We start from the raw sequence: 26,416 nt of genomic DNA, 5'->3' as shown, positions 1-26,416 counted from the left end.
GGTACCCAAGAACATATTGATTTATTCACAATTTGTTTGTTTTTTAAGCTTCTTCTACATTTACTATCCTATCGCAGTTTGACTCCTAACCAATAAAATGAGAAAACCCCCAAAACCCAATAACAAGTAATAACAATCTATACAAGTTCACACAAGTTTATACCAACCAATCCAAGTTGTCTACTTTTGTCTTCAAAGAGTTAAAACTGGGACTTACTGGAGCACCAGGCTGGCCGACTGGTCCCATTGGTCCAGGTGGACCTGGAGGACCCTACCAGCAGACAGGAAAACATATAAGCAATGGCCAAATCCACCAAACATTATTCCAGTGATCAACATTACTCACATGCTCTCCTTTCCCTCCCTTGGCACCTTTCTGACCGTGTTCTCCAACCTCCCCCTGCAGAGACAAACGTCATTACAGCAAAGTTTAAAGCCAAATCTTGAAAACAGGATCATTGGCTCTGCTCTGTAATTTACAAAAATGTTTGGATATGCACCTTATCTCCATCCTCTCCAGGTACTCCGGGCGGTCCAGCTGGGCCAGGCAGACCCACAGGACCCTGTAGTCCGTCACGACCAGCTGGGCCAATTGGGCCTTTCTCACCCTTGGAGACAAAACAGGTGGGTTCAGAGTTAACTGTTTGTGCCAGAGGTGTTACCAGAGCATATTCATCTTATTCAACCCAATACTCACAGAAACACCTTTCTCTCCTGCAGGTCCAGGAGGTCCCTGAGGACCTGGTCTTCCAGGAGGTCCAACAGGCCCAGCGGTACCAGATTGCCCCCTCTCACCAGGAGAGCCCTTGAAAGGTACAATAGTATAATTTTGGCACTGGTACATTACAGTTGTACAGAATTACACAACTACTGGTAGTTTATTATTATTAACCCCAACTTTAACCTTTAGACAAGCTACGCTAATTTAATGGGGTAATCAGATATTCTTTTGACTTTCTAGCAGTCGTTTAAGTGGGATTCATGTTAGAACGTACAGCCGGTCCAGGAGGTCCAGCAGGTCCTTCGCTTCCTTTGAGTCCTCCACCTCCCTGAAAGAAACAAATCCGCCAATTAACAGGTGTGATAATTGATGCATCAGCTCCCAGCGAGGAGCTTGACAATGATCCAGTATTTCTTTGGTAGCACTCACAGGTGTTCCTGGCAGTCCTCTCTCACCAGGGAAGCCCCTCAGTCCAGGAGGCCCGTCTTTGCCAGGGCCCCCTGGGGGTCCAGGGTCTCCTTTGGTTCCCTCCTTTCCTGAGGGACCAGGAAGTCCCTGTTCTCCTGGTGGACCTGGTGGTCCAGGGTGGCCACGTTCACCATTAGGGCCAGTCTCTCCTGCTGGACCCTGGGAAAAGGATTGGCAGATGTTGACAGAGATAATTAGGCATTAAAAAGTAAAGAACATGCAAAGAACAACAGCGGTAGAAGAAAAAGAAATCAGATTTTACAAGATGTTATAGAAATTATTGTTTAAACAAGGCAAAGGTCATCTTGACCAGAAAACCTCACCTGAGGTCCAACAACTCCAGGAGGCCCAGGTGGACCCATTTTACCTTGGAAACCCTGGAGGAGAGAAATGCAATATGACCCATATTCCAGATGTTGAGCTGCACCGTCAGCAGTGACACCACTATCTTACCACTTCTCCTCTCTGCCCAGGGTGTCCAGGCAGCCCGTCCTTCCCTGGTGGCCCCTTTAACAAAGATTTCACACAGTTAGAGATGAACTAAAGCTGACCCAAACACTGACATCAGTCAACCTTTGAACCACTTTAATCTATGAGACAAAAATAACAAGAACACTTGTTTTACCGGTGGCCCTTTAGGTCCGGGGAACCCATTGGCTCCCTGAGGCCCAGGCAAGCCCTGGAAAGACAGTGACAAACAAAACACTGAAAACACTTCACAAGAAAAAATCCATTACTATTTGGACACAAATGTGTGCGTGGGCTCCGACCACCCCTCCATCCTCTGGTGAAAAGAAAGACTCACCCTTTCTCCAGGAGGACCAGGGGGGCCATCACTTCCCGAAGTCCCCTAAAACATTTAGAAGGTTAATTAAGTCTACACATGGTATGGAAGGTTAAAATCCTTCTAATTTTATTATAGAATAGTGAAGGAGAACATGCTGCATCTGTACTGCAGGAACAAACCTTTGGCCCCAGTTTGCCAGTTGCGCCCCTCGGTCCCCTCTGCCCTCTGGGGCCCTAACAGATGCAAACAATAAACCCACTCAATAACAGAGGAACAATGTAATTTATTATCTCATTTATAAAGCACATGAACAAAATCTCCTGAGATCACTAACATCGTGCACAGCTTGAAAGGTGCTTAGAGGGATCTGCCTTATGGTTCATCAGTATACCCATAAATAAATTTGATGTATGTATAGAAAAGTGCTGTTTTGGTAAACCACAACAATAACTGGGGATATTTATATCAATGTCTCGCTCTCTGATACGTAATTATTAGATAATCAGTCCTAGTTAAAGCAGGAACAGGTAAGAGAGTAAAACTGAGCTCAACACTAACTTTGCAAAGATACTTTATCTGTAACTTTTCTACAGTGACTCAGAGCATGAAGGAGTTAAGGGGAATGTGTGCTACCGTTGGTCCTCTTTGTCCTCTTGGTCCTGATTTGCCAGTGAGACCCTGCAGAATTTAGGCAGATCTACTTTACAATACTGAACACACAGCAAGGATCTATGGGCTAGTTTCTTCTTCAAAAATTTAAGAAGAATTTAATATAAACCTACCCTTGTTCCTTTCTCGCCATTGGATCCAGGGAATCCTGGGAATCCAAGAGATCCCTTCATGAAGAAAACAAAATAACATTAGCACAGTTTCACGCTAAAGATGTCAGCTTCACAAAATAGATCTTCAGTAAATGTATGAGGCAGAGAGGATGCGTGAGTTTCCCTGACCTTTGGTCCTTGTCTTCCAGGATATCCAGGAAGTCCCGGTACACCAAGTTTACCCTGCAATCACATGGTGACATAATACAGTGACAGGATGCACAGAAAGAATCTTTCCCATCACTAAGGTACAATACTTGTAGAAACACAAGTACCAGAGTTACTGTGTATTATCAAGTATTCACTTTATCACGTCCTCTCCTGTCACGCCGTGCTGAGGTTTTGTCTCACAACTTCCTGTTTTATTTTGAAAGGTAACTCCCCTAATATCAGGCCACTTCCCTCATGCCTCACCTGCCTGATTGTCTTCCCTGATTCCTGACTGTTTCCACCTGTAGCCTCATGTGTATTTATAGTCTGGCCACAGCTGTTTGTTTTTGCTGCTATTGTCTGATTCCTTTTTTGCCTCCTGAAGACTGTTGAGAAGTTTAGTCATTTTTGAATTATAGTTATCTTCAATTTCCAAAGCTGCTTTTTTGGTTTGTTTTTTCGAGGGATTATAATTTTGAGATTGCGTTTCATGTTGAAGAAGTGTATTTTATTTTGGAAGTAACTTTTTTTTATCCTCTGGGCCATTTTGGTTTCTAATTTTTTATTTTCCATCAGGAATGATCTTTAGATTGAAGTTTTGAGGCCGGTTTATTCCCTCACTTTGTTAAGAGGCTTATTGGTTCTGTTACATAAAGAATCCTTTGCTGTCTGTTCTGGCCTGACAGCCACAGTTGTTTCATTTTAACTATACATTCTTCATTTTTGAATAGCAGAAACCCATCTCAAAGAAAGAATATTGTGCCCATTAAAGAGGTTTTACCTTCTCTCCTACTGCTCCGAGTGGTCCAGTTTCACCAGGGGGACCAAAACGACCTTTTGGCCCCTCTGGACCGTCCTCTCCTCTAGGACCTGGTACTCCAATCTCACCCTGTTGCAAAGTGGAGTAAAACAAATATAATATGTTTGTATTATTTTCTATATTTAAAATAATATAACATTTACAGTCGTTCACTCATTTAATGCACCCAGTCCTCTTCAAGTTCACAATAAAGCACCTTACCCTCTCACCCTTGATCCCAAAGTCTCCCTTAATTCCAGGGAAACCATCTTCTCCCTAGAAACACACAAGAAAGCAAGCAAACATATTATCCTCAGAAAACAAAGCACTCAGACACATATTTCATGCTGAATTAAGACCAATTGTGCCTGTTAAAATGTTTAAACAGTACTTTGGAATAAAGAGTAAGAAGTTACTTCTGATTAATAAACATAGAATCACTTACCTTCTCTCCTTTGTGACCCTTCAATCCCCGGATTCCTTGACCGCCCTGATATCAAGATTTAAAAAAAATGTCATTTAAAGGTGCAAAGATGTATTTTTTGTAACAAATGGTAAATCATTAAATAGAAAAATATCTGTGGAACTATTAAAACAAAATAATTGAAAATATTAAAATAAGTAATACTAAACTCACCTTGAGGCCACGAGGACCAGGATAGCCAATAGGCCCCTGGGGACCACTGGGACCCTAAAAAGAGACAAATTCACAGCCCAACTTCAGGCACTCCAACATACACCAAGAAATGAAAAATGAAAGGTCTCTTGGATTGAGTTGAAGGCCTTATGTGTCACCAACCTGGTTTCCTTTGGTGCCTGATGGGCCTTCCTTTCCTGGGTGACCCTGACAAGAGAAAGAGAGACCTTAAAATAGGCAGGCTTGGTGATCTAAACAAGATTCAGTCATTATCAAAGGAAAAATAAATGAAAACTAAAGAGAACAACATACAGGAGGGCCATCAGCTCCAGGCATTCCTGGTAAACCCGGTTTTCCTGTTGGACCCTGGTGGAGATAAGAAGGCGCTAATGAGTCAGAAAAAACTACTGACCTTTGGGTCAAACAGACTTTAAAGTTGTTATTAGGCACTATATTTATTTAGATATCATTAAACCACAAAACAAACACTTATTACCTTTTCTCCTGGAGGTCCAGTATGTCCTTGAGGTCCTGGCATTCCCTGCAGGAATCAAAATAGCATGGTCATTGAGGTTTTTGTTGGTTGTAATTATATTTGTGTGGATGCATTAGCTGTCTTCACCTGAGTTCCTGGGGTTCCCTGCTGACCAGGGGGTCCTGGCTCACCTTGAGGACCCTGAGAGACAAAGATAAAATATAGTGTGACGACAAATGCTGAGTACACATGGCACAGGCTAAAGGTCAGGGAAGGACCATTTCGAATTTAATGCTGCAGATCATCCCAATCATCTGGACAAATTCATTGTGTTTAAACTGTGAAGAACTCACCAAGTTTCCTTTTGGACCGTGGGGTCCGTCACTTCCTCGTACACCCTAATAAAAAGAAAGCATAAATTAAACGGAACAAAAGTGAAGGAAATAATAAGGAAATAAGATGTAATGGCAAATTAATGCAGATTGTGGCTTTACGCTGTGTTTAACTTACAGGAGGGCCTGGGATTCCAGGAGGACCTTTAGGTCCAAGCAAACCACGAGGTCCCTAAACATACACAAACACACTCAATCACTGATTAAAACATACGTTTATTTGATTTAGACTTCACTTTAAAATAAAAATGGCTTATTTTATTCCAATGCAGCATATTTACTTGTGTTTGACAGTACAAAATATGCACAAAAAAGCTACAAGAAAAAACAAAATCAGCTGTGTTATTTTGGAAACACTCACTGGTTCACCTGGAAGACCCCGGGGTCCAATGTCTCCGTCGTCTCCCTGGAATGACATGGAGTAATGACAAGATGATGAAGATGAAGATGCTGAATATTAAGTTACATGTTTTGGTATTGCTTGGATTCCCTTTAAATTCTGCATCTACTGAAGCTTTATACCCTTTCTCCATCCTCTCCCTGAGATCCTGGAGGTCCCATTGGTCCCGAGTCACCCTGAAACACAGACAATGACCTTCATGTCAAATTTTTCAAATGATCAACAGATTACAACTGATTATTAAATGTAGATGCAGTTGTTATTTCCTTTATGGGACTGACCCTGTGTCCTTTGTCTCCAGGTAAACCAGGAAGACCATCAAAACCACGATCACCCTGAGAGACATACAGACGTGTTATCACTGTTGTAGGAGAGGAAGTAAATCCTAGCATGATAGCCAAGAGTGGTTTTGGACAGTATCAATAAGCACTTAAATTGAACAAATGTTTATTGTTTATTTAAGTGGACCTAAGTTCAGAAGAGGATTTTTGTCTCAGACTGGGGAAAATGTTACCTTAGAACCAGACTCTCCAGGCATTCCTCTGGCACCGTCGGCTCCAGCGCGACCCTGTTAGAACAGCCGTGCAGAGAAATCTTATAAAATGTTCTGTATAATCGATACAAGAACAGTAATGTGTGTACTGTGCTCCTCAATTTAAAAACACAGCAGGACAATAATATGCTCACTCTTCTTCCTGATTTGCCTGGAGGTCCCATCAAGCCTTGAGATCCCCTCGGGCCCTGAACAGTTAATTAGAAATATTAGGGATATATTTGTACTATAGATGTGGCGTGAAGGAAGGTTTGCAATGACAGGGCGGGTTGAGTAAATGTCAAAGTATATCACACAAGATAAAATCTAAGTAGTTTGCTCCTCTAGGTGTTTTTACCTGGGGTCCAGGGTCTCCACTCTCTCCTTTCAGACCAGGACTTCCAGGATTTCCCTAAAACAGACCCAAGACTAATCAGTGAAGTTATTTGCCTCTTAATATATAGTTGACAGATATAGGATGGATACATGAAAGCAATTACATTACCATATAAATGATTACATACCAAGGGTCCGGGACGCCCAGTGAATCCCATTGGACCAGGAGGTCCTTTAAGAGCCATCTAATGACAACAACACCTTGTAGTCAGAAATGCTTTCACATGTAGGTTATGAATAGATAAAGGAACAAGTCTTTAGCCAAGCATAGATTTGTGTAATATATAACTTTGGAAATAATAGAGGTTATTGGGCCCATAGTAAAGAAAATGTAATGTTCAGTGATCAGTAAGGTCTTCTTTAGGTCAAAGCAACAGTCAAGCCTCTGGGGCTAAAGAAATCTATCTGCAGGGATCAAATCTATTTGTTAACTGACCCTGGCCTGAGACAAGATGGCTGCTGCCTGAGCTTCCTGAGCAGAAACAGCAGGACCTTTATCTCCTCCACTCTGACCAAAACGGAACTGCAAGAAGAAAAAGGACAAATCAACATTAAATAAATGTCACTAGAGATTCAGCAGGTTTACGATCTAGATCCATTTAAAAGTCAAGCTTCTGGAATTAGTTGTGACATACAGGCAGCATAACAGAGGTCCCAGGAGGTCCAGGGACTCCATCAGCTCCAGGAAGACCAGCCTTACCAGGAGGGCCCTACAGAATGAAATGTTGGGAATGAGTGTCAACAGATAACCTATGCAGTTATGGTCATTTAATAATACAACCAAAAACATAAAATACTAAAGTTCGCACCCTCTCTCCTGGGTCACCCACAGAGCCAGGAGGTCCAGAAGGGCCAGAAGGACCAGGTAGGCCCTAAAACAGATGAGGGGAAGTGTGCTAAATAATTCTCATAAAGGTCACAACAATATCAGTGTCACTATTGCAGAGGAATATCATCATGGTATTTACTCCAATAATTGCCTAGTAAAGACAAAATTGCTACCTTAGAAAGTAAGACAAAATTACAAATACAATAAAATAACATTTGAATGGAATTTTTCTAAAATGACACAAGTCCACTTTGAACATTGTTTACTTACAGCAGGTCCCTCAGGTCCTGGTGGTCCTTCAATCAGCATCCCCTTAAAACAAGATACAAATGTTACTCAGAGTCTAAATCAAGCATGAAAAAATAAGCTATATATGAGAAAAGAATTAGATTTGATTTTCTGCATCAAAAGAACAAAGAAACAAGCTTGGATGAACTGGTGACATTTTCTTTTTTTAAAAATATGATCATATGAACAAAAACCTAATGCAACCAATCAGTAACTTACAGGCTCCAAAACAGCAGGTTCTCCTTTCTCTCCTTTCTGGCCTCTCACCCCAGCCTGAGGAAAACACACATGTAATCAACACGACAGCAACACGAGTACAGAGGTGCAGCCATTACATCTTTGGTAAAGAAAAAAAAAAACACTCACAAAAAGAGTGTGTGTTCATATGACAGTGCATTAAATCGGACTCATTTGACCTCATCAAACAGTGGAATGTCAGAGTGGAAATGAGAAAAAACTAAACCTGCTTTGGTCGTAATAAAGGTGTGATAAAGATTCAGTGGTTCTCCAAACTGCTGGGCCACAACTCAAAATGTATTCACACAGACACTATGCAGGGGTGTTCAAACCAGTCCTACAAGGGTCCAGATCCAGCAAGGTGTTCTGTCCTACCAGGTAACTGTTGTGAGCCCAGTTACCTTGGTAAAAGCAGGTAGGACAGAAAAGTCTGCTGGATCGGGGACACCCCTGGCATAGGGAATAATCCGGGTTAACAGCTCTAAATGAAGCTATACACTGACATTAAAGAGATCCATAATGAAAGAGGAAGCAAATGATCACTGCTGCACCTTCAAATGTCTCTTATGCAGTGTATGTGACACATATGACGAGTGACGACAAGTTAGGAATACCAACCACTTCGTCCAGTGGTGACGGCTGTTGGCGACCTAATTTGCACACAGCACACAAAAACTGTTTCAACCAATACTGGGTCTTTTTCGTGATAATTTAACTGGCTTCTTCTCCTGTTCCAAACAGAAAGGCATCTATTCAACACCGACATTGTGTCCTCTAATCACCCCTGAACCTTGTCATCAGGTTCTCCTAAGTTATAGGACAAAAGTTTCACAACTTGCAGACTCAAAACATGACAATAAACCCTAACGCTCAGACCCAGAGTTGTTTGAAACAGCTTTTGTGCTCTTTTTTTACTGCCAAGCAAAGCAACTTACGCCTCCCTCGTCTGTCACAGCAGAGAGGGCGGGGCCCATGTTGGCATCGACTTCTCCAGTCTCCACTAATGGCTCATTGTAGTCCCTGTAGGAATAGTCGTATTCCTTAAGGGTCACATCTCCAGTCACATACTCCTCTGTGAAGGCCTCCTCTCCCTCACCGACAGCCTTGGTCGAATGCACCTCTTCTCCCTCCAACACAGGCTCCACCTGGGGCTGGATTTGGTTCATCAGAGCCACAGTGAAACAGACAGTGCAGAGAGGATAAGACAGAAGGAAGAGAAGAAGACAAGCAGTGGACAGTGAAAGCAGAGCAGGTTGAGGCAAGAAATTGGGAAATTTAGAAAACATAGGACGGAATGACAGAGGGAGAGGAAGAGGGAGCATTTATCAAACGAGTGAGTCTTACCTCTTTCATATAGGCAGTGACAGAGGGGCAAAATTAAGACATCTGCTATCATCAATAATGATCTGTTACTGAGGCCATGGCAGCATGTTTCCACTGAAGCTTATGCTAATCAACTTGTGTGTCATAAAATATGAAGACGTTTCTGAATTGGGAGACTCTGTCAAGTCCCATACGCATCCTTCCAACACACACAGCTGATATGAAGCACTTTGTGAAAACAAATTGCTTCTATGTGCTATTAAAAATGAACCACGTTATTGTCTACTTTACTTACCATGCAAAAAATATGAATCCAGAGTAATTAGGCTGCAATGTCATCTTATATGAGAACAGCAATAATAGTAAAATGATTTAACAGTGAATTAAGTACCTATCATATAGTAACATATATCATAGAAACTAGAAAACAAGTAAACAAAAAAGTTACTATAGATGAAATGCAAATGACAGTATGGATTATTGTTGCAATAAGTGATGACAATCATGAGTGTACAACACCTTTGATGTAATTAAGTTATTTTCTCTCAAAGAAGAATGCTGTTATTCCTACGCTGACGCCTTTTCACAAGACTTTTGCTGTCGTGTCAAGATCAGGCCCTGGTTAGCGGTGTCTTAACATGAGAGCAAAACATGATTCTTGTTGTTAAAGAAAAGGAGAGCAGCACAAAGATGCAGACAATGATAGCGCATTCTCCTTTGACTACATATAAAACATTAGGTGGTTAAAAGAGAGACAAAAGGCATATCTACTTGGTTAAACTACAGACTGGGCTCACCACCACACATCTAACTGATATAACGCTCTTTTGCTGAAGTCAATTTAATCCCTGACAACTTCTTCTCGATCCGAATGACTGTGTGTCATATTCTTTTACCTGTACGGCGAGTTCCTCTTGCCCAACCACCTCACCCTCTGGCAGTGGTACCGTCTCCTCATAGTAATAATCTGTCTCTGTAGGGGTGTGGCCAGCCTCGGAATATTCAGTGTCTACATCCTAAGTGGTCAGGTTGAAAGATATTGGGGTACAGGGTGGAAGTAAGCAGATTTGATAGGAAAAGTCTGGTTAGAGTGAGGTCTGCTTCAACAGGATGTGGTGATGCGTTTGAAAAGCAACACCTTAAAACTGTGGTTGCCAGGGAGGAAAAACAAAATCCTTGGCAAACCACATTTTAAAGTTGGAAAAGATCCATTTAAAAAAAGGAAAGAAATTTCAGGTTGTTGCAGAATTACAAAAACTATAAATAGTTTTTATATGCAAGATATAGAGAAAATTATCTCCTGAGATTTCTTTCCTTTTAGGTAATATTTTGATAGTTTATAGCTGATAAAGCAAAGAAATCTTACAAATTGAATTTGGACTTAGAGTCTCTATCCATCCCTACACATGAAAACATCATAACAAGATGCTTTGGGATGTCTAGCCTCAACCAAGACCAGAATATAGAGACACAGGCCCAACAGACCCGACAGCCTCATAGAACATATCGGTCCAAATCAAATCCAAACCCGATTCTAAAGTGGGAGCTAAAACCTCATTAATGACTCTCATTTATTAACCCAACATATGGAGCAGACATGTAAATCACATCATGGAGCATGGAGTGATGAACAGAACAGTGGAACAATAAGTACTGAGGGTGAAGCACACATCCACAGTATGTTCTGCTAGGCTGAACAGTGGATTTTATGATGGAGAAATAAAATATGACAGTTCAGAGAATTGAATTATAGCCTACGGCACTTACAAATTGTGAGTTTTGAACAGAAAAGCAATGTGTGGCCACTGAACATTTGTTTTACGGGTCTGCACATTCCATAAATGAGAGCCGGTTACTGCCAATACGTTATTAAATACCATAACAATTAAAATTTGAGACTGTTTTTCAGTTTCTGTGAGGCTGTTTCAGGCAAATTCATACCAAAGACAAACAGGTATAAGGGGAAAAAAACAGAGAAAAAGAATAACAGACTGACAGGGGTGTACTTGATGTCGCTAAAAGGTGTGATAGTATTTGTGTTTTCTTAGGTGTCTGTGCCAAAACAATCCATGCTGATTTATTTGATCGGCACCAAAAAGGCTTTCCCCCAAAAAAGAACGAGTCGGGTGCTGCAGTGTATTCAGGTTTTGAGATCCAGTTTCAGCAGCTTGAAGGTAGGAGTGCGAAGTGAAGTAAAGAACAATGAAACCGTACATTTAGCCATGCTTCAGTGCGCACCGCTGTATCATATCATATGGAGAAGTCGAAGTGATCATGAAGATCATATGATATATAGACAGAGGCGAAGGCGCCGAGCTTCGTATGAGCCAACGTCCACTCTGAAGACCAGACTGCCCACCATACAGGAAGTACATCAAAATCAGCACTGCCACCCACACTCAACGACATGCTGGGATTCATCCAAATTTCGCTGCACCCCTTGAATGGTGGAAAGACCTGGCAACAGTGGGACAGATGGGCCATACACTGCGGCCACTCTGGCCCACACAGGGCCCTCTCCATTGTACCTGCTGATAACCGTTGGTAACTTTCTTCCCTGGGATCGTAGTTCCACTCAACGCAGTCTTGCCAAATGGTGGGAAAGGTTTGTGCTGGGATTTGACATTAATGTCCACCGCCATCTTGGGTTTCGTAGGTCTGGGTGGAGTGGGCCTCACGGGCATGGACGTCGAGGCTACTTTCCTGGGCATCGTAACTCTCTCCACCACATTCTTTGCTGGTTTGCTCACAGTGGTTTTGACCAGAGGGACTTTGGTGACAACAGTTTTAACTTGGGTGACTTCTTTGACCTCTGCCCTTGCTTGGGTCTTTCCTGCTGCTGCCGCTGCTTTGGTGGCCTTTGTTAATGTTGTAGCATCAGATTTTGTGGCTTTTGTGGGTTTGGCTGCTTTAGAAGCATCTAGTTTTGTGGCTGATTTAGCTGTACTGAGCGTAGTCTTTTCTATCTTTTCAACTTTGATAACTTTCTCCGTCTTTGCTCTTGTAGTGGTTTCAATCTTTGCCCGATTCGCAGCACCATTGGTGAATTTCTTTTCTACCACAGTGATAATTTTACCATTGCCGTTAGCCTTGGCCTCACCTGCAACTTTATTTTCAGGTTTTCCATGAACTTTGACTTTAATTTCTTTAACCTCAATGGTAGCTTTGCCACTACCACTGGTTTTCTTCTCTGCTGCACCATTACTCTTGGTTACAATGGTGACTTTTCCATTTCCGCTGGATTTCTTTTCTGCTGAAGATTTGGCATTTATGATGACTTTTTTCTCCACTACAACTTTGCCATTTCCGCTCACTCTGGCCTGAGCTGTGGGCTTAGAATCAGCTTTGCCATTGCCATTTGCTTTAGCGCCTGTTGCTCTTCCATTTCCATTGTTGTTGGCTTTGGCCAATCCATTTGTCTTTGCTGCAGCTGATTTACCGTTGCCATTTTTAATCAAGGAAATTGTGGATTTAGATGGTGTTATTGGGTTTATCTTAGAGAGAAGGATCTCTACTGCAGTGGGCCTGCCTTTAAATGGCTTGGCTGTAGACTTTGCTGCTTTGGTGGGCATAGGGGACTTGACTACAAGCTTATATGATCCAGACTTGGCTGGCTTTGCTGGGGTAGGTTTTGCTTTAACAGCAGTGGATTTAGTGGGGGCTCCTTTTCCATTGAGCTGCTTCTTCTGATCTCCAGAATATTTTATTATTGGGATATTTAATATATGAAAGTGCACATTTATAAAGAGAGATAGAAAATGGAGGAACAACAAACAGAAGGGTTGGGTTGGGGTGAAAAGCACAAACAAGGGGTGGACAGAAAGAGAGAAAGACAAGAGTGGGTGTTTTGAGAAACAATGACATAAAGATGGCCAAAGCTTGGATGATTTACTGAGACTGTACAGGCATTACTGGATACAGCACATGATTAAAAAGGACAAAACAGTTAGCAAATATACAGCTGAACAAGTTACTGATAGTTCAATAACATCAACATTTAACGACACGTAAGTCATGTTTGTTTTTTTTCTGTTTTGCTGATCTCTCCAGTAATGCCTTTCCCAATATTAAATGACAAAGCAGCATCTTTAAACTGAAGCCTGTGGTGTGGCAGAGGCACTGAGGGTGTGACTGGTCAAGTTGGTGTTGAACACACACACACACACGCACGCACGCAGGCACACACACACACGTTACGATGCAATGAGCAGACACAAAATGCAGTGTTGCTAAGCTAGCATTCATATTAGTTAAAAAAGAATGACTTCAATCAGTACTACTTACATATATTAGGAAAAGTCAGTAAAATGTAAGTGTGTGGAAATACAAATTAAATGGTAGCTTTCTCGGTACTCTTTAAAAATTCAAGATATTTTCCATCACAGCTGTGTCTTCACCATTTCACACACAGCACTATTACACTGCTTTGGGAGCTCAAGGACACCAGAATGAATCAAGGACATTCATGTTATCGGAGTGAACACTCTGCTCCCATGTTGTCAGTGCAGTATGTGAATGCAGTGACGTGCTCCAGGATGATTAAGAGAGCATGCAAACAATGACCCAATGCATATACGTGCAATGGCTATGCATTATATATGTGAGCAAAAGTGTAGCTGAATGGATGATGCGATCATAATAATAATTAGTATCCTCTCTAAACTCCCTTTTTACAGAACAATGCAGGAAATAGTTCCTCATCACAAAACTACACCGCTTTAATTGCTAAAAGGTTTTTCATTTGGGTTTGGTTCAAGAAAGATTGAGAATGTGTGTGGGAAAAAAAAGATGCCAGAGAATTTCATGGAGATGGAGACCACAAAAACTAAATTCTGGGTGTGTGTAAGCCAACTCAGCTGCACCACCAGCACCCCAGTGCCCCCACTTAACCACATGTGAACACATAAATATATGACAACATATAAATGACATTAGGAGGAGAAAATTCACAAAAAGTATCAAAATCGGTGATAAGATAAATAAGTGACAGAGTGTGTGAGAAATAAGTGACAGAGTGTGTGAGAGATTAATTAGACTTAAAGAAAATGTGAAACTTGTACAAAACAAGAGAGACATGGAGTGATGAAGAATGAGAGAGGTATATTACAAACTAAAAATGAAAATATAGACACAGGAACACAGGAATTGTTTTTTGTATTGACATGTTAACATATAGTTTACTTATTTTATTAGTTGCAATGCCTCTCCCTCATTCTCCTTCCCTTCCACAAACCCTGCTTGCATTTCTCATCCCTCTTGCTCACTTTTTACCTGTTGACTGGGGGCCCCAGGTTGGGGAGAGGGGGGTGCAGAGGAGGAGGGACGGCCTGTTGTTTCCTCATAATAATAAGGGTATTCATGGTCATCCTGCTCCTCATCAAAGTACTGAGAGAGGTAGGGGGTTGGAAGGATTGAAGGATGGTGAGGACAGAGGCAGGGTGGGTTAGCAAACAGAAGGAAAGTAAGAATGCATGAGGACGAAGAGACAGGGGACATGAGTATCCAAGAAGGCAGAGGTGGACACAAGATGGAAAAAAGACAGTAGGTAGGTTTAAGCAGCAAAAAGAAAAACAAAAATCTTCTTGATAGACTGCGATTGACAGCAAGATATCATATAAAATGCAAAGCTTTTATTCTTCCATTCATCAGGAGTCTGGATTACAGGGTAGGCTGCACAATTATGGACAATTATAGAAGATTATAAAGGTGAATATTCAGTATTATTTGCTTTAAGTGGGAAAACGGATATCAAATAGTCATGTAAAGGCCACTGATGTAATAAAACTCTGGGAGTTAATGCATCCTGCATATGCTGGTTCACTTGTTACCAATTAACCTTCCCAGTCCACAGTGGAAACGATCAGGCTTTCACCAGTCTGAGCTGCTCTCCTACCAGACTCTTTTCTGACAGCACATGAGAACCCAGCTCATGAATGTGATCTGATTAAGCCCTAGTGGCAGGATAAAAGTATTGGACCCTTCCAGACAACCTTGATGAATGAGAAGATCAAATATTAAAAACAAAACTGGCAAAGCCAATGAATAAAACCACTGGGATTTCTATTCATTCAAAAGCATTTCACCAGCAGGAACATGGCAGGGTTTGGGACAAAAACTGGAGATCTGCACAGTGACTGACACACCTTAAATCATCTGATCTCACATGCAGGCTTCCTAATGACCTCTGAGATGATGAAAATCTCTTGCTGGTTTAATAAAGCTGAGGTCGAGATGGCTCAGCTCCCAAATAGTAGCATCAGCAAACCAATATGAAAGTGAGCTTGCAAAGCTTAGATTTCATGTACAACCAGTCTCAGTAAGTAAAGAGGCTCCACTTAAAGGCATCTTCATGTCAAACTTGATTTCAGCGGAAACCAATCAGAATTGATTTATGTTTGACTTTATCACTTTTTCATTCTTTCAGTCCATTTGGGGGAAAGGGGAGGGGTGTTGGGGGGTGGGGGGGTTCATTTTGGCTTGTATCATCCTCTTTCTCCTACCTTTCTGTGTTCCCTTGCACAAGTGATGGTAAATTCACTGCTGCAAATGAAATTAGTGTCTCTGGTATGAGAGAATGACACGTGTCCATATTTAGATGTGTAGGAAAAGGAATATAAAGCATCTGTTCTCAGAGACACACACAGGGGGGAGGTGAGGAGGAAAGTGGATGGATACAGCTGCTGCTTGATGATGGGGTGTAAAGATGACAGAAACAGAAACAGAAGCAGCACTTTGATGACAAAAGACCCAAATGAAGCCTGAGGACTTCCATTTCATTTTCAAAAGCCTTGTGTGGTGACACCCTATTTATTAACTAGTCATGTCACAAAACACAACTTTTCCTAAATAGAATGAAACAAAGGCAGTAGAATTAAGTGGACACAGAGGTTTTCCCCAACAGATTCCATGAATTAAACTAGAATACTAGGCTGTATGCACTTACAGATGCTGACAGTCTCCATGACAGATTAATGTCTGACTGAATCCTACATGAACATTTTAAAGTGCAGCTTCTTAATTTACATCTGGGGAACTGATTATTTTCAATCCTCATGCAGAAAAAGAAATGAGTCCACAGGTCTTTTGGGCCCTGTTTTATTGGAGCTAGAGATGAGCCTATAGCGTCTTTGAAGAGATCTGTTTGCATAATGCAGGTTTAATGTGTGATTATCCTGTTGGACTTGTGTTCAGAAACCTTCAGAAGACATGCGAATGAAGTGCAGAGGACTTCAAGATCGCCCTTCCTAAAGAGAGAGGTGAGAGTCATGTCGTGGTTTACTCACATAGGTGTTGGGGTCCTGCGCCTGTGTTTTGGGCAGAGGGGAGTCACAGTCAGGGCTGTAGTGCTCACAGAAGTCATAGGCAGCCTGAGGGTTGGAGGCGATCAGCAGCTGCTGGATGTCTCCCTATCAGCAGGAAAAAATACCACTTTATGATGGAATTTCATGGAACGTCCTGAAGTGCAATAGCAGGTGATCCACAGCCTGGATAAACGGTTGTTTAAAGAGCAATGAAACGGCCATTCAGAACCCGTGGATGTCTCCTGGGAAGATGATTAAAGTGGAGGTAAATGAAGATCTCTTAAAACATTAACTTTGTCCCTCACCTGGAAAACCTCCTCATCCAGCAGACGGGCTCCGAACACCGTGATGCCGTTAGTGTCGACCTCTGCGCTGTTGCTGCGTGGAAGGGGTCGGGTCATTTTCTTCTTGCAGTCCAGCAGCAGTGTCACATTCTTCTTTGAGACAGAGAGAGCAATGCGGTGCCACCTACAAAAAGAGATGAAGAAATGTGCAATGAGATGACACTCCTCAACTCTCATGTAATTCCCAACCACTCTTGCATACAAGACACAATACATAACCTAAACCAGTCACAAACTGGTTTTATTGGTTACTGACTTGCCATCAGCCAGGTTGACGCCTCTGAACAGTGGGTAGTCCTCGGGGGCTGGCTTGCCGTTCTGGTCCTCGTACAGAAAGACAGGAGAACGTCCCATTTCAATGCCCAGCTGTTGGATACCCTGCTCACTGTAGATGGACAGGAGGAAGGCCTGGAGTCCAGCCTGGGCCTTGACCAGAGCCATGATGGAAAAGTTTTCAGGGAATCGACCTTGATAGTTTAAAAAAAAAATGGGGGAAGAAAATTAGAGAAGAGAATATAGTGTTTTTAAAACTCTGTCCACTATCCTGGAGGGAGAGAAGGAATTTTAGAGATGTGTTAAATAAATTTCAAGCCACTTAAGGGGTACTTTCTGTTATCTGATGATAATGCAGATGTTAGTTGTTCTGGCTCTGGGCCCCTGCAACACATTATTACCTGTGGGCAGTCTAGCAGCAGCACAGGTGTGCAGAGAACTCAGTTTTAAAATACTTTTACATATATAACCATCCACTATTGTGGTGGCTTACTGCTCTCTAAGATAAATGATCGCTAAACTACGGTGCAGATATTAAGGTATTAAAGTTGCCTCGTCCTCAAGGCTCATGAGTCCTTTCGATTTCAAGTTGAGAGCTTCAGATTTGTTTTCTTAAACCTTCATCATTGAACACATGCATAATTAACAGGTTATAACTCATTCTTTTCTATTATTTGCTGAGAAATAATAATAATAATACCATAGCTGAAGTAAAAAGCTGACGATAGGATTAGCTACGTAATGACGACGACTATTCATCTACCTTTACTGATTCTATAGATTCTATACCTGAGAAGAGCTGCTTGGTGGGAGCAGAGATTTGGGCCTTTTTGGTAATACGGTAAGCATGATCGGGGCTGCTGGAGCGTCGGGATGTGCAGAAACCAGGAACCTTCTTCACACCCTCGGGCAGAGATGGGACCTGCAGAGCCCTCAACACATCAACTGGGTCTGAGGAAGAGAGCCATATGATGGAAAACGGTCATTGCTCACATTTGGGTAACTCTCACCTGCGTTTGCATGAACTGTAAGCTCTGAAACAAAAGCTGAATTTTGAATTGTAATGTGCAGTCACTGAAAAAAGTAATTGATTCTACCTTCTGGAAACCCAATAAAGCCAGGATCTTTAAAAGCTTGCTCCTGCAAAGTTGCTTTAAATTGTTGCTCAGTCTGGCCATTTTTGGCAGCTACAGAGGCATAATTTTGCCATGTGTCTCAGGAAAAATGTACAAAGCAATCTTAATAGCTTTGAAAACACTGATGTGATGCTGGAGAAGGTACAGTGTCCACAATGGCTACCCCTGTACACCCAGCCAAAGAAAGGAAGCCCTGTTGGAACCAGAATGGGCCACAGTCCAGGCCACATGCATACATCTCTCTGCTGCAGGTACAGTAACACTCAGTTCAAATATCAGCGAGGACACAGCTGCCGACTCTGCTCACATTTATCGAGCAGCTGAAACAAGTGACTGTTGACGCAACTGTGCTGAGTCAATATGTCGACAACACACACAAGGTGTTCAGTCTGCAGCCTATAGCAACACAGAAACACTCTTCATTGGCTCTCACATGCCTCCACTTTCACACACAGAGTTCAACCAATCTTTTCCTTCACCTGCTGTGGGGTTTCTCTGTTTGCTCAAAAGCACTGTGTCAATCTGCGTCCTGCACTTTGAAAGACGTGGCTGCAATCTTCATTTTCTCAATGACTCTCTGGACTGTAGTGTTATTTTACACAAAAGTGTTCATCCACACCACTGTTCCATATCTCTTTCAAATATGTTTATATGGAGAGTCAAATGTGCAAAAAGGAAACATATTGTCCTTTTTAATAATTGGGGGGAAAATACAGGAGAAGTGTAAAGATGGGAGGATATCACAGCCTTAGTTTATATCACAGATACACACATGAACTCACAGAAACAAAACATTGCACATCCTCTCAGGTTTTACTTACCTGTCTGCTGTCAAAGCATCAAAGTGACTATTAACAGCAAATGAAAGGTGTTTCCACCCACCTCTGCTCTCACACCTTCAGATAATGTGCATTTTTCAACGATGCACTGCTCACTGTCACTCACAACATTTAAAAAGACAGCATCTTACTGCCAAACTCAGTGACATCCAATATCCATTTGTTTTAAAAAGGACAACCTTTAACATCTGTCCAATGAATGCAGGATTAGAAAATTTGACATCTGACTGCTTGATTTAAAATCTACAACACACAACTTTGTTTATGTTTCTCCGTGTGTGTTGTAAACATTCAGTCACTGCTAGTGGTGTTTAGGTGACACCCAGTGTCTGGAGTTCAAATGACTTTCAGATGGTAAGATTTACAGAGTAAATGTTGCATCAGTGCCACTACCCGGTGTCTCAACTACCCATTAATGTCACTGGAGGAAGAGCCAATAAACGGGGCAGAAGGAGAAGAGAGTGAGGAAGGAAGGGAGGAACAGTACAAGTGGCCGGGAGGAAGTATTTGTTAGTGGCACTTTCATGCAACATTAACCCTCTAAAACAAATAGAAAAAGACAAACACACATCAAGAGGCACACACTCCTGAAAATCTTGACTATTTTAAAATTAATGTGAAGCTCATAATGATGGAGGAAGAAAAGAGTGATGGAGGGAGCATGAAGGTCAGACAGAGCAGGAGTGACAGCAGACAGTCTGGTTCAGTGATGGCCAGTCTTCTACTGGCTCAGATTGCAGCCTGAGCTCCCCCAGTACACCCAGTACAATGTGCTGCTCTGTTCCAGCGGCTGCAGGAGCAGCTCACGTCTGCAGCCGGGGCCCTTCCTGCCTGGAGGACCACAGTCAGGACAAAAACACACCCCAAAAAATAACACAGTGTGCCACAGAGGGACACAGTCAGCGTGGGTGAAACGGCACCAGTGTAGCGCACGAGATGAGGAGTGGCAAGTATGAAACTAGACAAGGTAGAAAAACAGTAAGCCAGGGGGCACAAGTGCTCTTTCTTTACATCCTCTCTTTTTTCTGCTCACTCGTCAGGCCTTTTTATACATAAGTGCTCACAGATGGTTGCTGTGCTTTGATGTAAACGCAGGTCAATTACACCGCTGCCATTAAGACAGGAAACAGGCCTTTCAGGCACGTGAGTCCAGTCACACTTAGCTTGAACTGACAGCTCCAAACTGGAATCAAAAAGACAAATTTCAGAACATTTCATAAATTTATTCATAATGATCAGCAATAATATGTAAATGATTGAATACCACAGCTATTTATATGTTATGAATGGAATCTCATTTTGTCTAAGTAATATTTGCTTCATCTCATTAATACGTAAAGAAAAACTTGTTGGACATATTTTCATTTAGCAGGAAGCAACCCCCTTCAGCCTTATAGAGCAAACAGTTTTAAAAAAAAAGTAATCTAACTGGGTTGGCAAGCAGCTATAGCAGCTATGGTACTATAGCATTCTGATATTAGTATTTTTTCTAATTTGTAATATTTTCTGTACTTTCCTAAGTATAATTGCAAATGTAATTATGTGTGACATTGTCACATATTGCAAATACAGAGGCCTACAAATTGCACTGCTTGTCCATAAAATGTGTTTCACTGTTTGAAAATGGAGCATTCTAAACTTTCTACGCAGTACACAAGTGGAGTACTCTTTTTAAAACACACTTTTTAAGCTGTTCATCCCTCCATCATATCTCAAATCTCCACCCGCATTTGTAATGGTGTAGTTCTTACAATTGCCACAGGAGGGAGCTACAATGGTTTAATGACATCGACGACAGGCGACACAACTGTTCCAGGACACTCCCCCGCCCTCCTACCCCTCCCGACACACACACATACACACACACACACACACACACAGTTGCTCCACAACCAGCCATCGCTGCCCTGTTTACTGTGTCTTTCCTAAATAAGACTCAGTTAATTGTCTCTCTCAGACTTTCTGCCTCAAACGCACAGGGTTGCATTTTTGGGGCAGCTGTGCATGGGTGCTCATTCCTCTTTGATACAGCTATGCTAAATACCAGACACACACTCCAGCTGACACAATGACCCCTCACCTCTCACCTTTGCACAGCGGATGCATTGTCAGAGCATATTGGTTGTGATATAGTTGTAGTAGATTAGATGAGTTGGATTTGGAGCCTGAGATGAGAAGCAAATCACAGGAAGATAAATATAAATTTCTTTGAAAAATGAAACTCCAGTTTCACAGCTGTACATCTGTCCACCCAACTGACCACGAACAGGCATATAAGCTGCTGAAGGGTATAATTTTCAACATAGTGGACTATAGTTAAGATTTATTTATAATGTCTTGTGTATACAGACAGAAAATCCATCATGAGTGCTTTGCCTGTCAAGATGTGGGTTTATTAGACTTTACATTCTAGATATGCCTTCTTATTTGATTTCTATTCCTTTGCTAATGAGGCCACCAAGGAGGAGCAGATCTTGTCCAAATGTAAACTACATCAATACAACAACTTTAGGAACTTTAAAAACCACTGTGACCAACCAGAACAACATAAATAGATTGATTTGGATCCCTGGATTTTAGACTAGAAAACAGAAAGAATTTGCCACATGACTCTACTTCTTGGTACGCAAAATTCAAGAAGGAAAAGTTTTTTCAATTTATGACCTCTAGAACCTGATATACTGTACATGGCAGGACAGAGCCAGTTATTCTCCCCACGGTCCTGTGCACTCTGCCAGTGTGTCGGGTTGGGTCCTTGTGTGGTTTCTCAGTCTCAGTTTGGATCCAAGTGTGGACACCACCACCACCACCAGACTTACTCAGGACCACAGGGTCAGGAGGTACTCACTGCTGGTTCCATGGGTCACCATGGAAACGGACAAAAACACTGTCACTGGACTTTACAGCCCTCTTTCCCTCTACTCCTGATAAAAACATTTTCACAGGTTATACTGTAGATTTTACAGTCAAATTGTTTAATCTCTAAAAGGTCTGATAAAGATTATTTAAGAATTTAGTTTTAATTCATCTAAAGATGCTCAGAAAATGATCATTTTGAGCACATCTAAGCTTTAAACACGTTCACAGTGGTGCACCGTAGGAACATTCTACCAACTCAGGCCAGCAGAAACAAGTCCGACCTAAAATCAGAAGTATATAACAGCAGTGCATCACATCATAATCATCATCATTATAGATGTGGTTTCAGAGTGGAATTCCCCACATCTTTGTCCTTATAGCTGCAGTTTAGCTGGAGAAGATGAGACTTTTGTTTGTAAGTGCATGTCAAGATCGTTTCCTATATTATTATTAATTCAAATTTTTTGCATTTAACAGCAAAGAATTCTCCATATTTGATCAAAGGCCTTAATAATAACCCCTTAGCTGGATAAACAGTACACATCTTTAATTTAAATTACTTTCTTTGTACAAGTAAGGGAGTGTAAATGTTGATGCTTTTGATGTAGCCACTGAAGCCTGCAAATAAAGAAGAAAGATAAAACCTAGATAAAACCTAGAAAACCTGAACATGAAAGCTGTTTTGCTGCTCAGATCAACAACTAAATATTTCCTTTTCCTGCTATGATTAGCTACATCTTATTCTCTGATACATTCAGGTCTGTGACCCTAAATAGGTGCATGAGTCCTGTGTGTGATTAACAGTTTTGTGCATTTTCAGTATTGTTCATCCCCTACCAGCATTTAAGTTCTTTTTAAAACGGAAAGACAGCAATAATGCCTGGAAAGTAAGATATACATTAAAATGTACAAACACACAGCTGCCCTCCACACCCTGTTTCACTCGCTTCCTGCTCAGGAAAATAACACCACCAGGAATAGGACCCTATACAGATGGTCTGTCATTAAAGCTGGAACCCTCTCCTGCCCTCATGTTCATCCTATACTGAAACTCAGAGGAAGGATGCCTAACAGCACACACACACACACACACACACACACACACACACACACACACACACACACACACACACACACACACACACACAAGGTCCCACCCAGTTGCTGTCAGGTGTGGTGATGGAGAAATGGTCACTAGTGATTAAGTACTTGTGCCCAGTACTTTTATATGTTTTGGGGTATTTTACCATATTTTAACATGCTTCTTAGCATTTTCACATAAAGACTGTAAAAACTGCATGTGTTATTTGGTCTGTGTGTACCTGTGGTTCAATCAAACACGAGTCTTATCCTTATCAATAATATAAACTAATCAATGGAGCAGATTACCCTGGCAGGGGGGAAGAGATGTGGATCATCCCATATTGTGTAAAAATGATGACAAAGCAGAAAGAAAATCAAAGGACAAAGTCAGATGTGGACCCGAGTCACGTGTGTCCCGCAGAGGATTGAAATACCGCACAATTCCATAGAGTCAGAGGAATAAACTGTCAAACCCTGCACCGCCACAACATACAGAGCCCCATTCACCACCAGAGAGAGGGGAAGAGGTGAGGAGGAGGAGGAGGAGGAGGAGGAGAGAGAGACAGAGAAAGAGAGAGAGAGAGAGAGAGAGAGAGAGAGAGAGAGAGAGAGACTGGGACTGGAATTTCAGCAGGGCTCTGTTTTGAGGAACATCACAGTCAAGAAAATATTACCCATGATTTTTACCTTTATTGAACAAAACCCGGCTTTCATGCCCTTCACCCCGCTTCTTTCGGGGCGATGGCTGTACCTGATCCTCCTGTTTTCTGTCCTCCTCTCCGAAAGAAAAAAGAGAATTCTCTTTTCAGGGGTTGCATATGTGGGCGGGACCTTTTGAGGCTTTTACATCTGTTGCCGCGTCACATAGAAGACACGCATACGACCCACCGCACACGCACGCACTGTAATATGCACACGCACGAATATCAGGTTAATGGAGATGTTTATTCTGTGTCTGTCAGACCCCAAAGGGGAAAAGGCACGCAAACACCCGGCGCGCTTTTACGCAGCCTTGGAGATTAGGAATGGTGTTGCACATAGTGGCACATTCACGCAGATCGCACACGTTTCCGCGCATGGACCTGGAGAAAACATTCATAGCTTACAGACGCATATGGACAAACACAAGTGTACAAAGCGCACATAGACACGGACACACTAGACGCTTTCACTCCCAAACCTCTGACACCGAGCTGCTCCGCCGCATAATAACCTATTCATAAAAAGCAGAAAGTTTCAGCCTTTCACCTCCAAAATACACAAGGGAGCCGACGCGAAGCTGCAATCGGCTTATTCGCCATCTGAAAGTGGAAACGGGGCCAAAGAATACACTAGAGAAGGGCATGCAATGTTCTAAAGCCCCCTTGGTCCGGGGGCTGTTCCCCATGGGAGAACTAAAGAGCCATTGATCCACCTGCCAATAAGTGTTCAAGTTGAGCAGAATTGCTACAAAATTGCGTCCACAAACCTGCTGCGCAAAAAAGTGACACAAACCGCCAACTAAAGCCCCAGTTTTACCAACTAGTAAAACCATCTAAGAAATGCTGCATTCGAATCGCGTTTCTGTGATTATTAAAGGTTCGCTGGCATTTTACTGTTCAAAGATTAATAAAAACGACCAAGGGACCATTAAGGACGAATGGGAGTGGAAGGAAAGGTCATAAAAAAACCCAGAAAATATCTTAAAACAGTTTAAAGAATATAAAGGGCATTTTCAAAGCTGAGTCGGGATTTAAAGTTGGACTCTCTGATCCCAGGGCATCCTGACCCACTGACAGTTGCGCTGGTGCACAGGCTGACCTGGTGAATACACACGCACACACGCGCGCGCACACAGCCTCTGCTCAGTCCTTTACAAGTATTTTGATCATGTGTGAAGACTGAATTGATGACACGTTCACATGAGAATAGTGAAGAAAGTCATGGAATTGCTGGAATCTTCTTGAATTGGTTGGGCTCTTTTGGAGCGATGACACCTTAAAAGGTTTTATTGGTTTATACCTCTGATGTCCCTCGTGTCTGGCCTGTCACTTTAAACGCTTTTTAAAAACGGAGAATGGAAAATAAATAACACAAAAATAGGATTCCTAATTGTTGACACGCATTTGAAATTGTGATGTATTTGTGTCTGATAAAAGCGAGACATCAGGTGCGTAAATATTGCGCACGCTGGACAGCGAAAGTATAAGCGTTTAAATCGAAAGCACTAGACTAAACTAGGAAGCAAATATTTGTAACTACGGGCGAGATAAAGTTCCTTACCTGCCCGAACCAAGGCTGCTTGGCACACGATGAGCATCACGGTTACCAAAGCGAAGGAGGAGAAGTCCATGCGCCATGGTCTCCGCTTCTTCCGACAGGGACAGTCTCCAGTATCCATTGTGTTGCAGTAGCTAGTCGGCCTGCCCGAGCTGGATGCGCAGGATGTGTGGGAAGTTATCCTCTGACAGAAAGCCAGTCGACGACAGGGACCCGACTGGACGGTCTGTGAGGCAACAGGCAAATAGGCACGCCTCTGGAGACGTCTCTGCGGCTCTCTTATTGCTTCCCTATGTCCGCCTGCGTTAATGCACAGAGCCGACACAGTAAAGAAGGTCAGGGTTGAAGAAATGCTTTAGATTTTAACGTTTAACCCCTCAGCATTAAAGCCCCATTGGGTCAGACCGAGTACCCAAAGTGGGGGGATCAGCAGAGAGAGACCTGGACTCAGCGCTCTCTCCCGTTCCCTCTCCCCTTCTTTACTTGCACACTTACCCCCACGAAGAGTGAGAGCGTGTGTGGTGTGCGTGTGAGCGTGTTAAGTGAGAGAGCGAGAAAAGAGAGGGAGTGAATGGCGGAGGGGGACAGAGAGGGCGTGCGTAATTGCGCACAAAGAATTAAGCGTATATTTAACAACAGCGTTTTGCCAATATTTCACCACCGAAATGACTCTTTTGTGACGGAGAATTATTGTGTTGCTGGTGAGTAAAATCAGCTTTTTGTCTGTGTTTTTCTATAACACTGCATCCATGTTTACATTTTCTACATCCACTCTTTTATATTCGTTTCCGAGCTGTGAAATTTTAGGCTTTACATGCGTTAAAATGCCCATCGGGTGAGAGGAGTCGGTGGACGCGTTAAGACGGTGAGGACGCGCCGAGAAGAGTGAGCGTCCAACCAACCAATCAGATTCCTGTCCGCGCTTTAGAACAGGCCCCTACCAGCGCAGACAGGGGGCTCTTCTCGCTCTGATTGGCTCACCAGTGCAAGCACCGTCAGGTGCATTTAGGCTGTCAGTGTGAAGTCAGGAAGAAAAGTGATGCCAGAGAAGAAAAAGTCTGCAATGA

At 42.4% G+C, this 26,416-nt stretch overlaps 1 protein-coding gene across 8 annotated transcripts in view; it reads right to left on the bottom strand.

Annotated features, from left to right (window-relative positions):
• col11a2 (collagen, type XI, alpha 2) overlaps positions 1-25,875 on the bottom strand; it is a 40,297-nt gene extending 14,422 nt beyond the window's left edge. The window contains exons 1-44 of one of the 8 annotated variants that reach the window (XM_057020965.1): positions 25,353-25,875; positions 17,963-18,124; positions 17,157-17,367; positions 16,862-17,024; positions 16,539-16,661; positions 11,784-12,941; positions 10,152-10,271; positions 8,868-9,083; positions 7,915-7,968; positions 7,678-7,719; positions 7,388-7,450; positions 7,214-7,288; positions 7,015-7,101; positions 6,707-6,763; positions 6,541-6,594; positions 6,338-6,391; positions 6,165-6,218; positions 5,932-5,985; positions 5,773-5,826; positions 5,612-5,656; positions 5,369-5,422; positions 5,212-5,256; positions 5,006-5,059; positions 4,880-4,924; positions 4,696-4,749; positions 4,546-4,590; positions 4,384-4,437; positions 4,192-4,236; positions 3,969-4,022; positions 3,729-3,836; positions 2,927-2,980; positions 2,759-2,812; positions 2,610-2,654; positions 2,156-2,209; positions 1,995-2,039; positions 1,815-1,868; positions 1,643-1,696; positions 1,513-1,566; positions 1,151-1,348; positions 996-1,049; positions 698-805; positions 501-608; positions 347-400; positions 218-271 (exon numbers count right to left, since the gene is read on the bottom strand). In XM_057020965.1, the coding sequence (XP_056876945.1) occupies positions 218-271; positions 347-400; positions 501-608; positions 698-805; positions 996-1,049; positions 1,151-1,348; positions 1,513-1,566; positions 1,643-1,696; positions 1,815-1,868; positions 1,995-2,039; positions 2,156-2,209; positions 2,610-2,654; positions 2,759-2,812; positions 2,927-2,980; positions 3,729-3,836; positions 3,969-4,022; positions 4,192-4,236; positions 4,384-4,437; positions 4,546-4,590; positions 4,696-4,749; positions 4,880-4,924; positions 5,006-5,059; positions 5,212-5,256; positions 5,369-5,422; positions 5,612-5,656; positions 5,773-5,826; positions 5,932-5,985; positions 6,165-6,218; positions 6,338-6,391; positions 6,541-6,594; positions 6,707-6,763; positions 7,015-7,101; positions 7,214-7,288; positions 7,388-7,450; positions 7,678-7,719; positions 7,915-7,968; positions 8,868-9,083; positions 10,152-10,271; positions 11,784-12,941; positions 16,539-16,661; positions 16,862-17,024; positions 17,157-17,367; positions 17,963-18,124; positions 25,353-25,470 (4,512 nt within the window). In that variant the 5' untranslated portion in view covers positions 25,471-25,875. The remainder of the gene's footprint in view (positions 1-217; positions 272-346; positions 401-500; positions 609-697; positions 806-995; positions 1,050-1,150; positions 1,349-1,512; positions 1,567-1,642; positions 1,697-1,814; positions 1,869-1,994; positions 2,040-2,155; positions 2,210-2,609; positions 2,655-2,758; positions 2,813-2,926; positions 2,981-3,728; positions 3,837-3,968; positions 4,023-4,191; positions 4,237-4,383; positions 4,438-4,545; positions 4,591-4,695; positions 4,750-4,879; positions 4,925-5,005; positions 5,060-5,211; positions 5,257-5,368; positions 5,423-5,611; positions 5,657-5,772; positions 5,827-5,931; positions 5,986-6,164; positions 6,219-6,337; positions 6,392-6,540; positions 6,595-6,706; positions 6,764-7,014; positions 7,102-7,213; positions 7,289-7,387; positions 7,451-7,677; positions 7,720-7,914; positions 7,969-8,867; positions 9,084-10,151; positions 10,272-11,783; positions 12,942-16,538; positions 16,662-16,861; positions 17,025-17,156; positions 17,368-17,962; positions 18,125-25,352) is intronic. The other 7 variants (XM_057020967.1, XM_057020966.1, XM_057020969.1 and 4 more) reach the window with 7 other exon arrangements.
• Positions 25,876-26,416: the final 541 nt, after the last annotated feature.

The sequence above is a fragment of the Takifugu flavidus genome, chromosome 21 (assembly GCF_003711565.1).
Source record: "Takifugu flavidus isolate HTHZ2018 chromosome 21, ASM371156v2, whole genome shotgun sequence".
In the NCBI taxonomy this organism is placed as follows: Eukaryota; Metazoa; Chordata; class Actinopteri; order Tetraodontiformes; family Tetraodontidae; genus Takifugu; species Takifugu flavidus.
The sequence above is the reverse complement of the archived record's forward strand: the minus strand, read 5'-3'. Positions and strand labels throughout refer to the sequence as shown.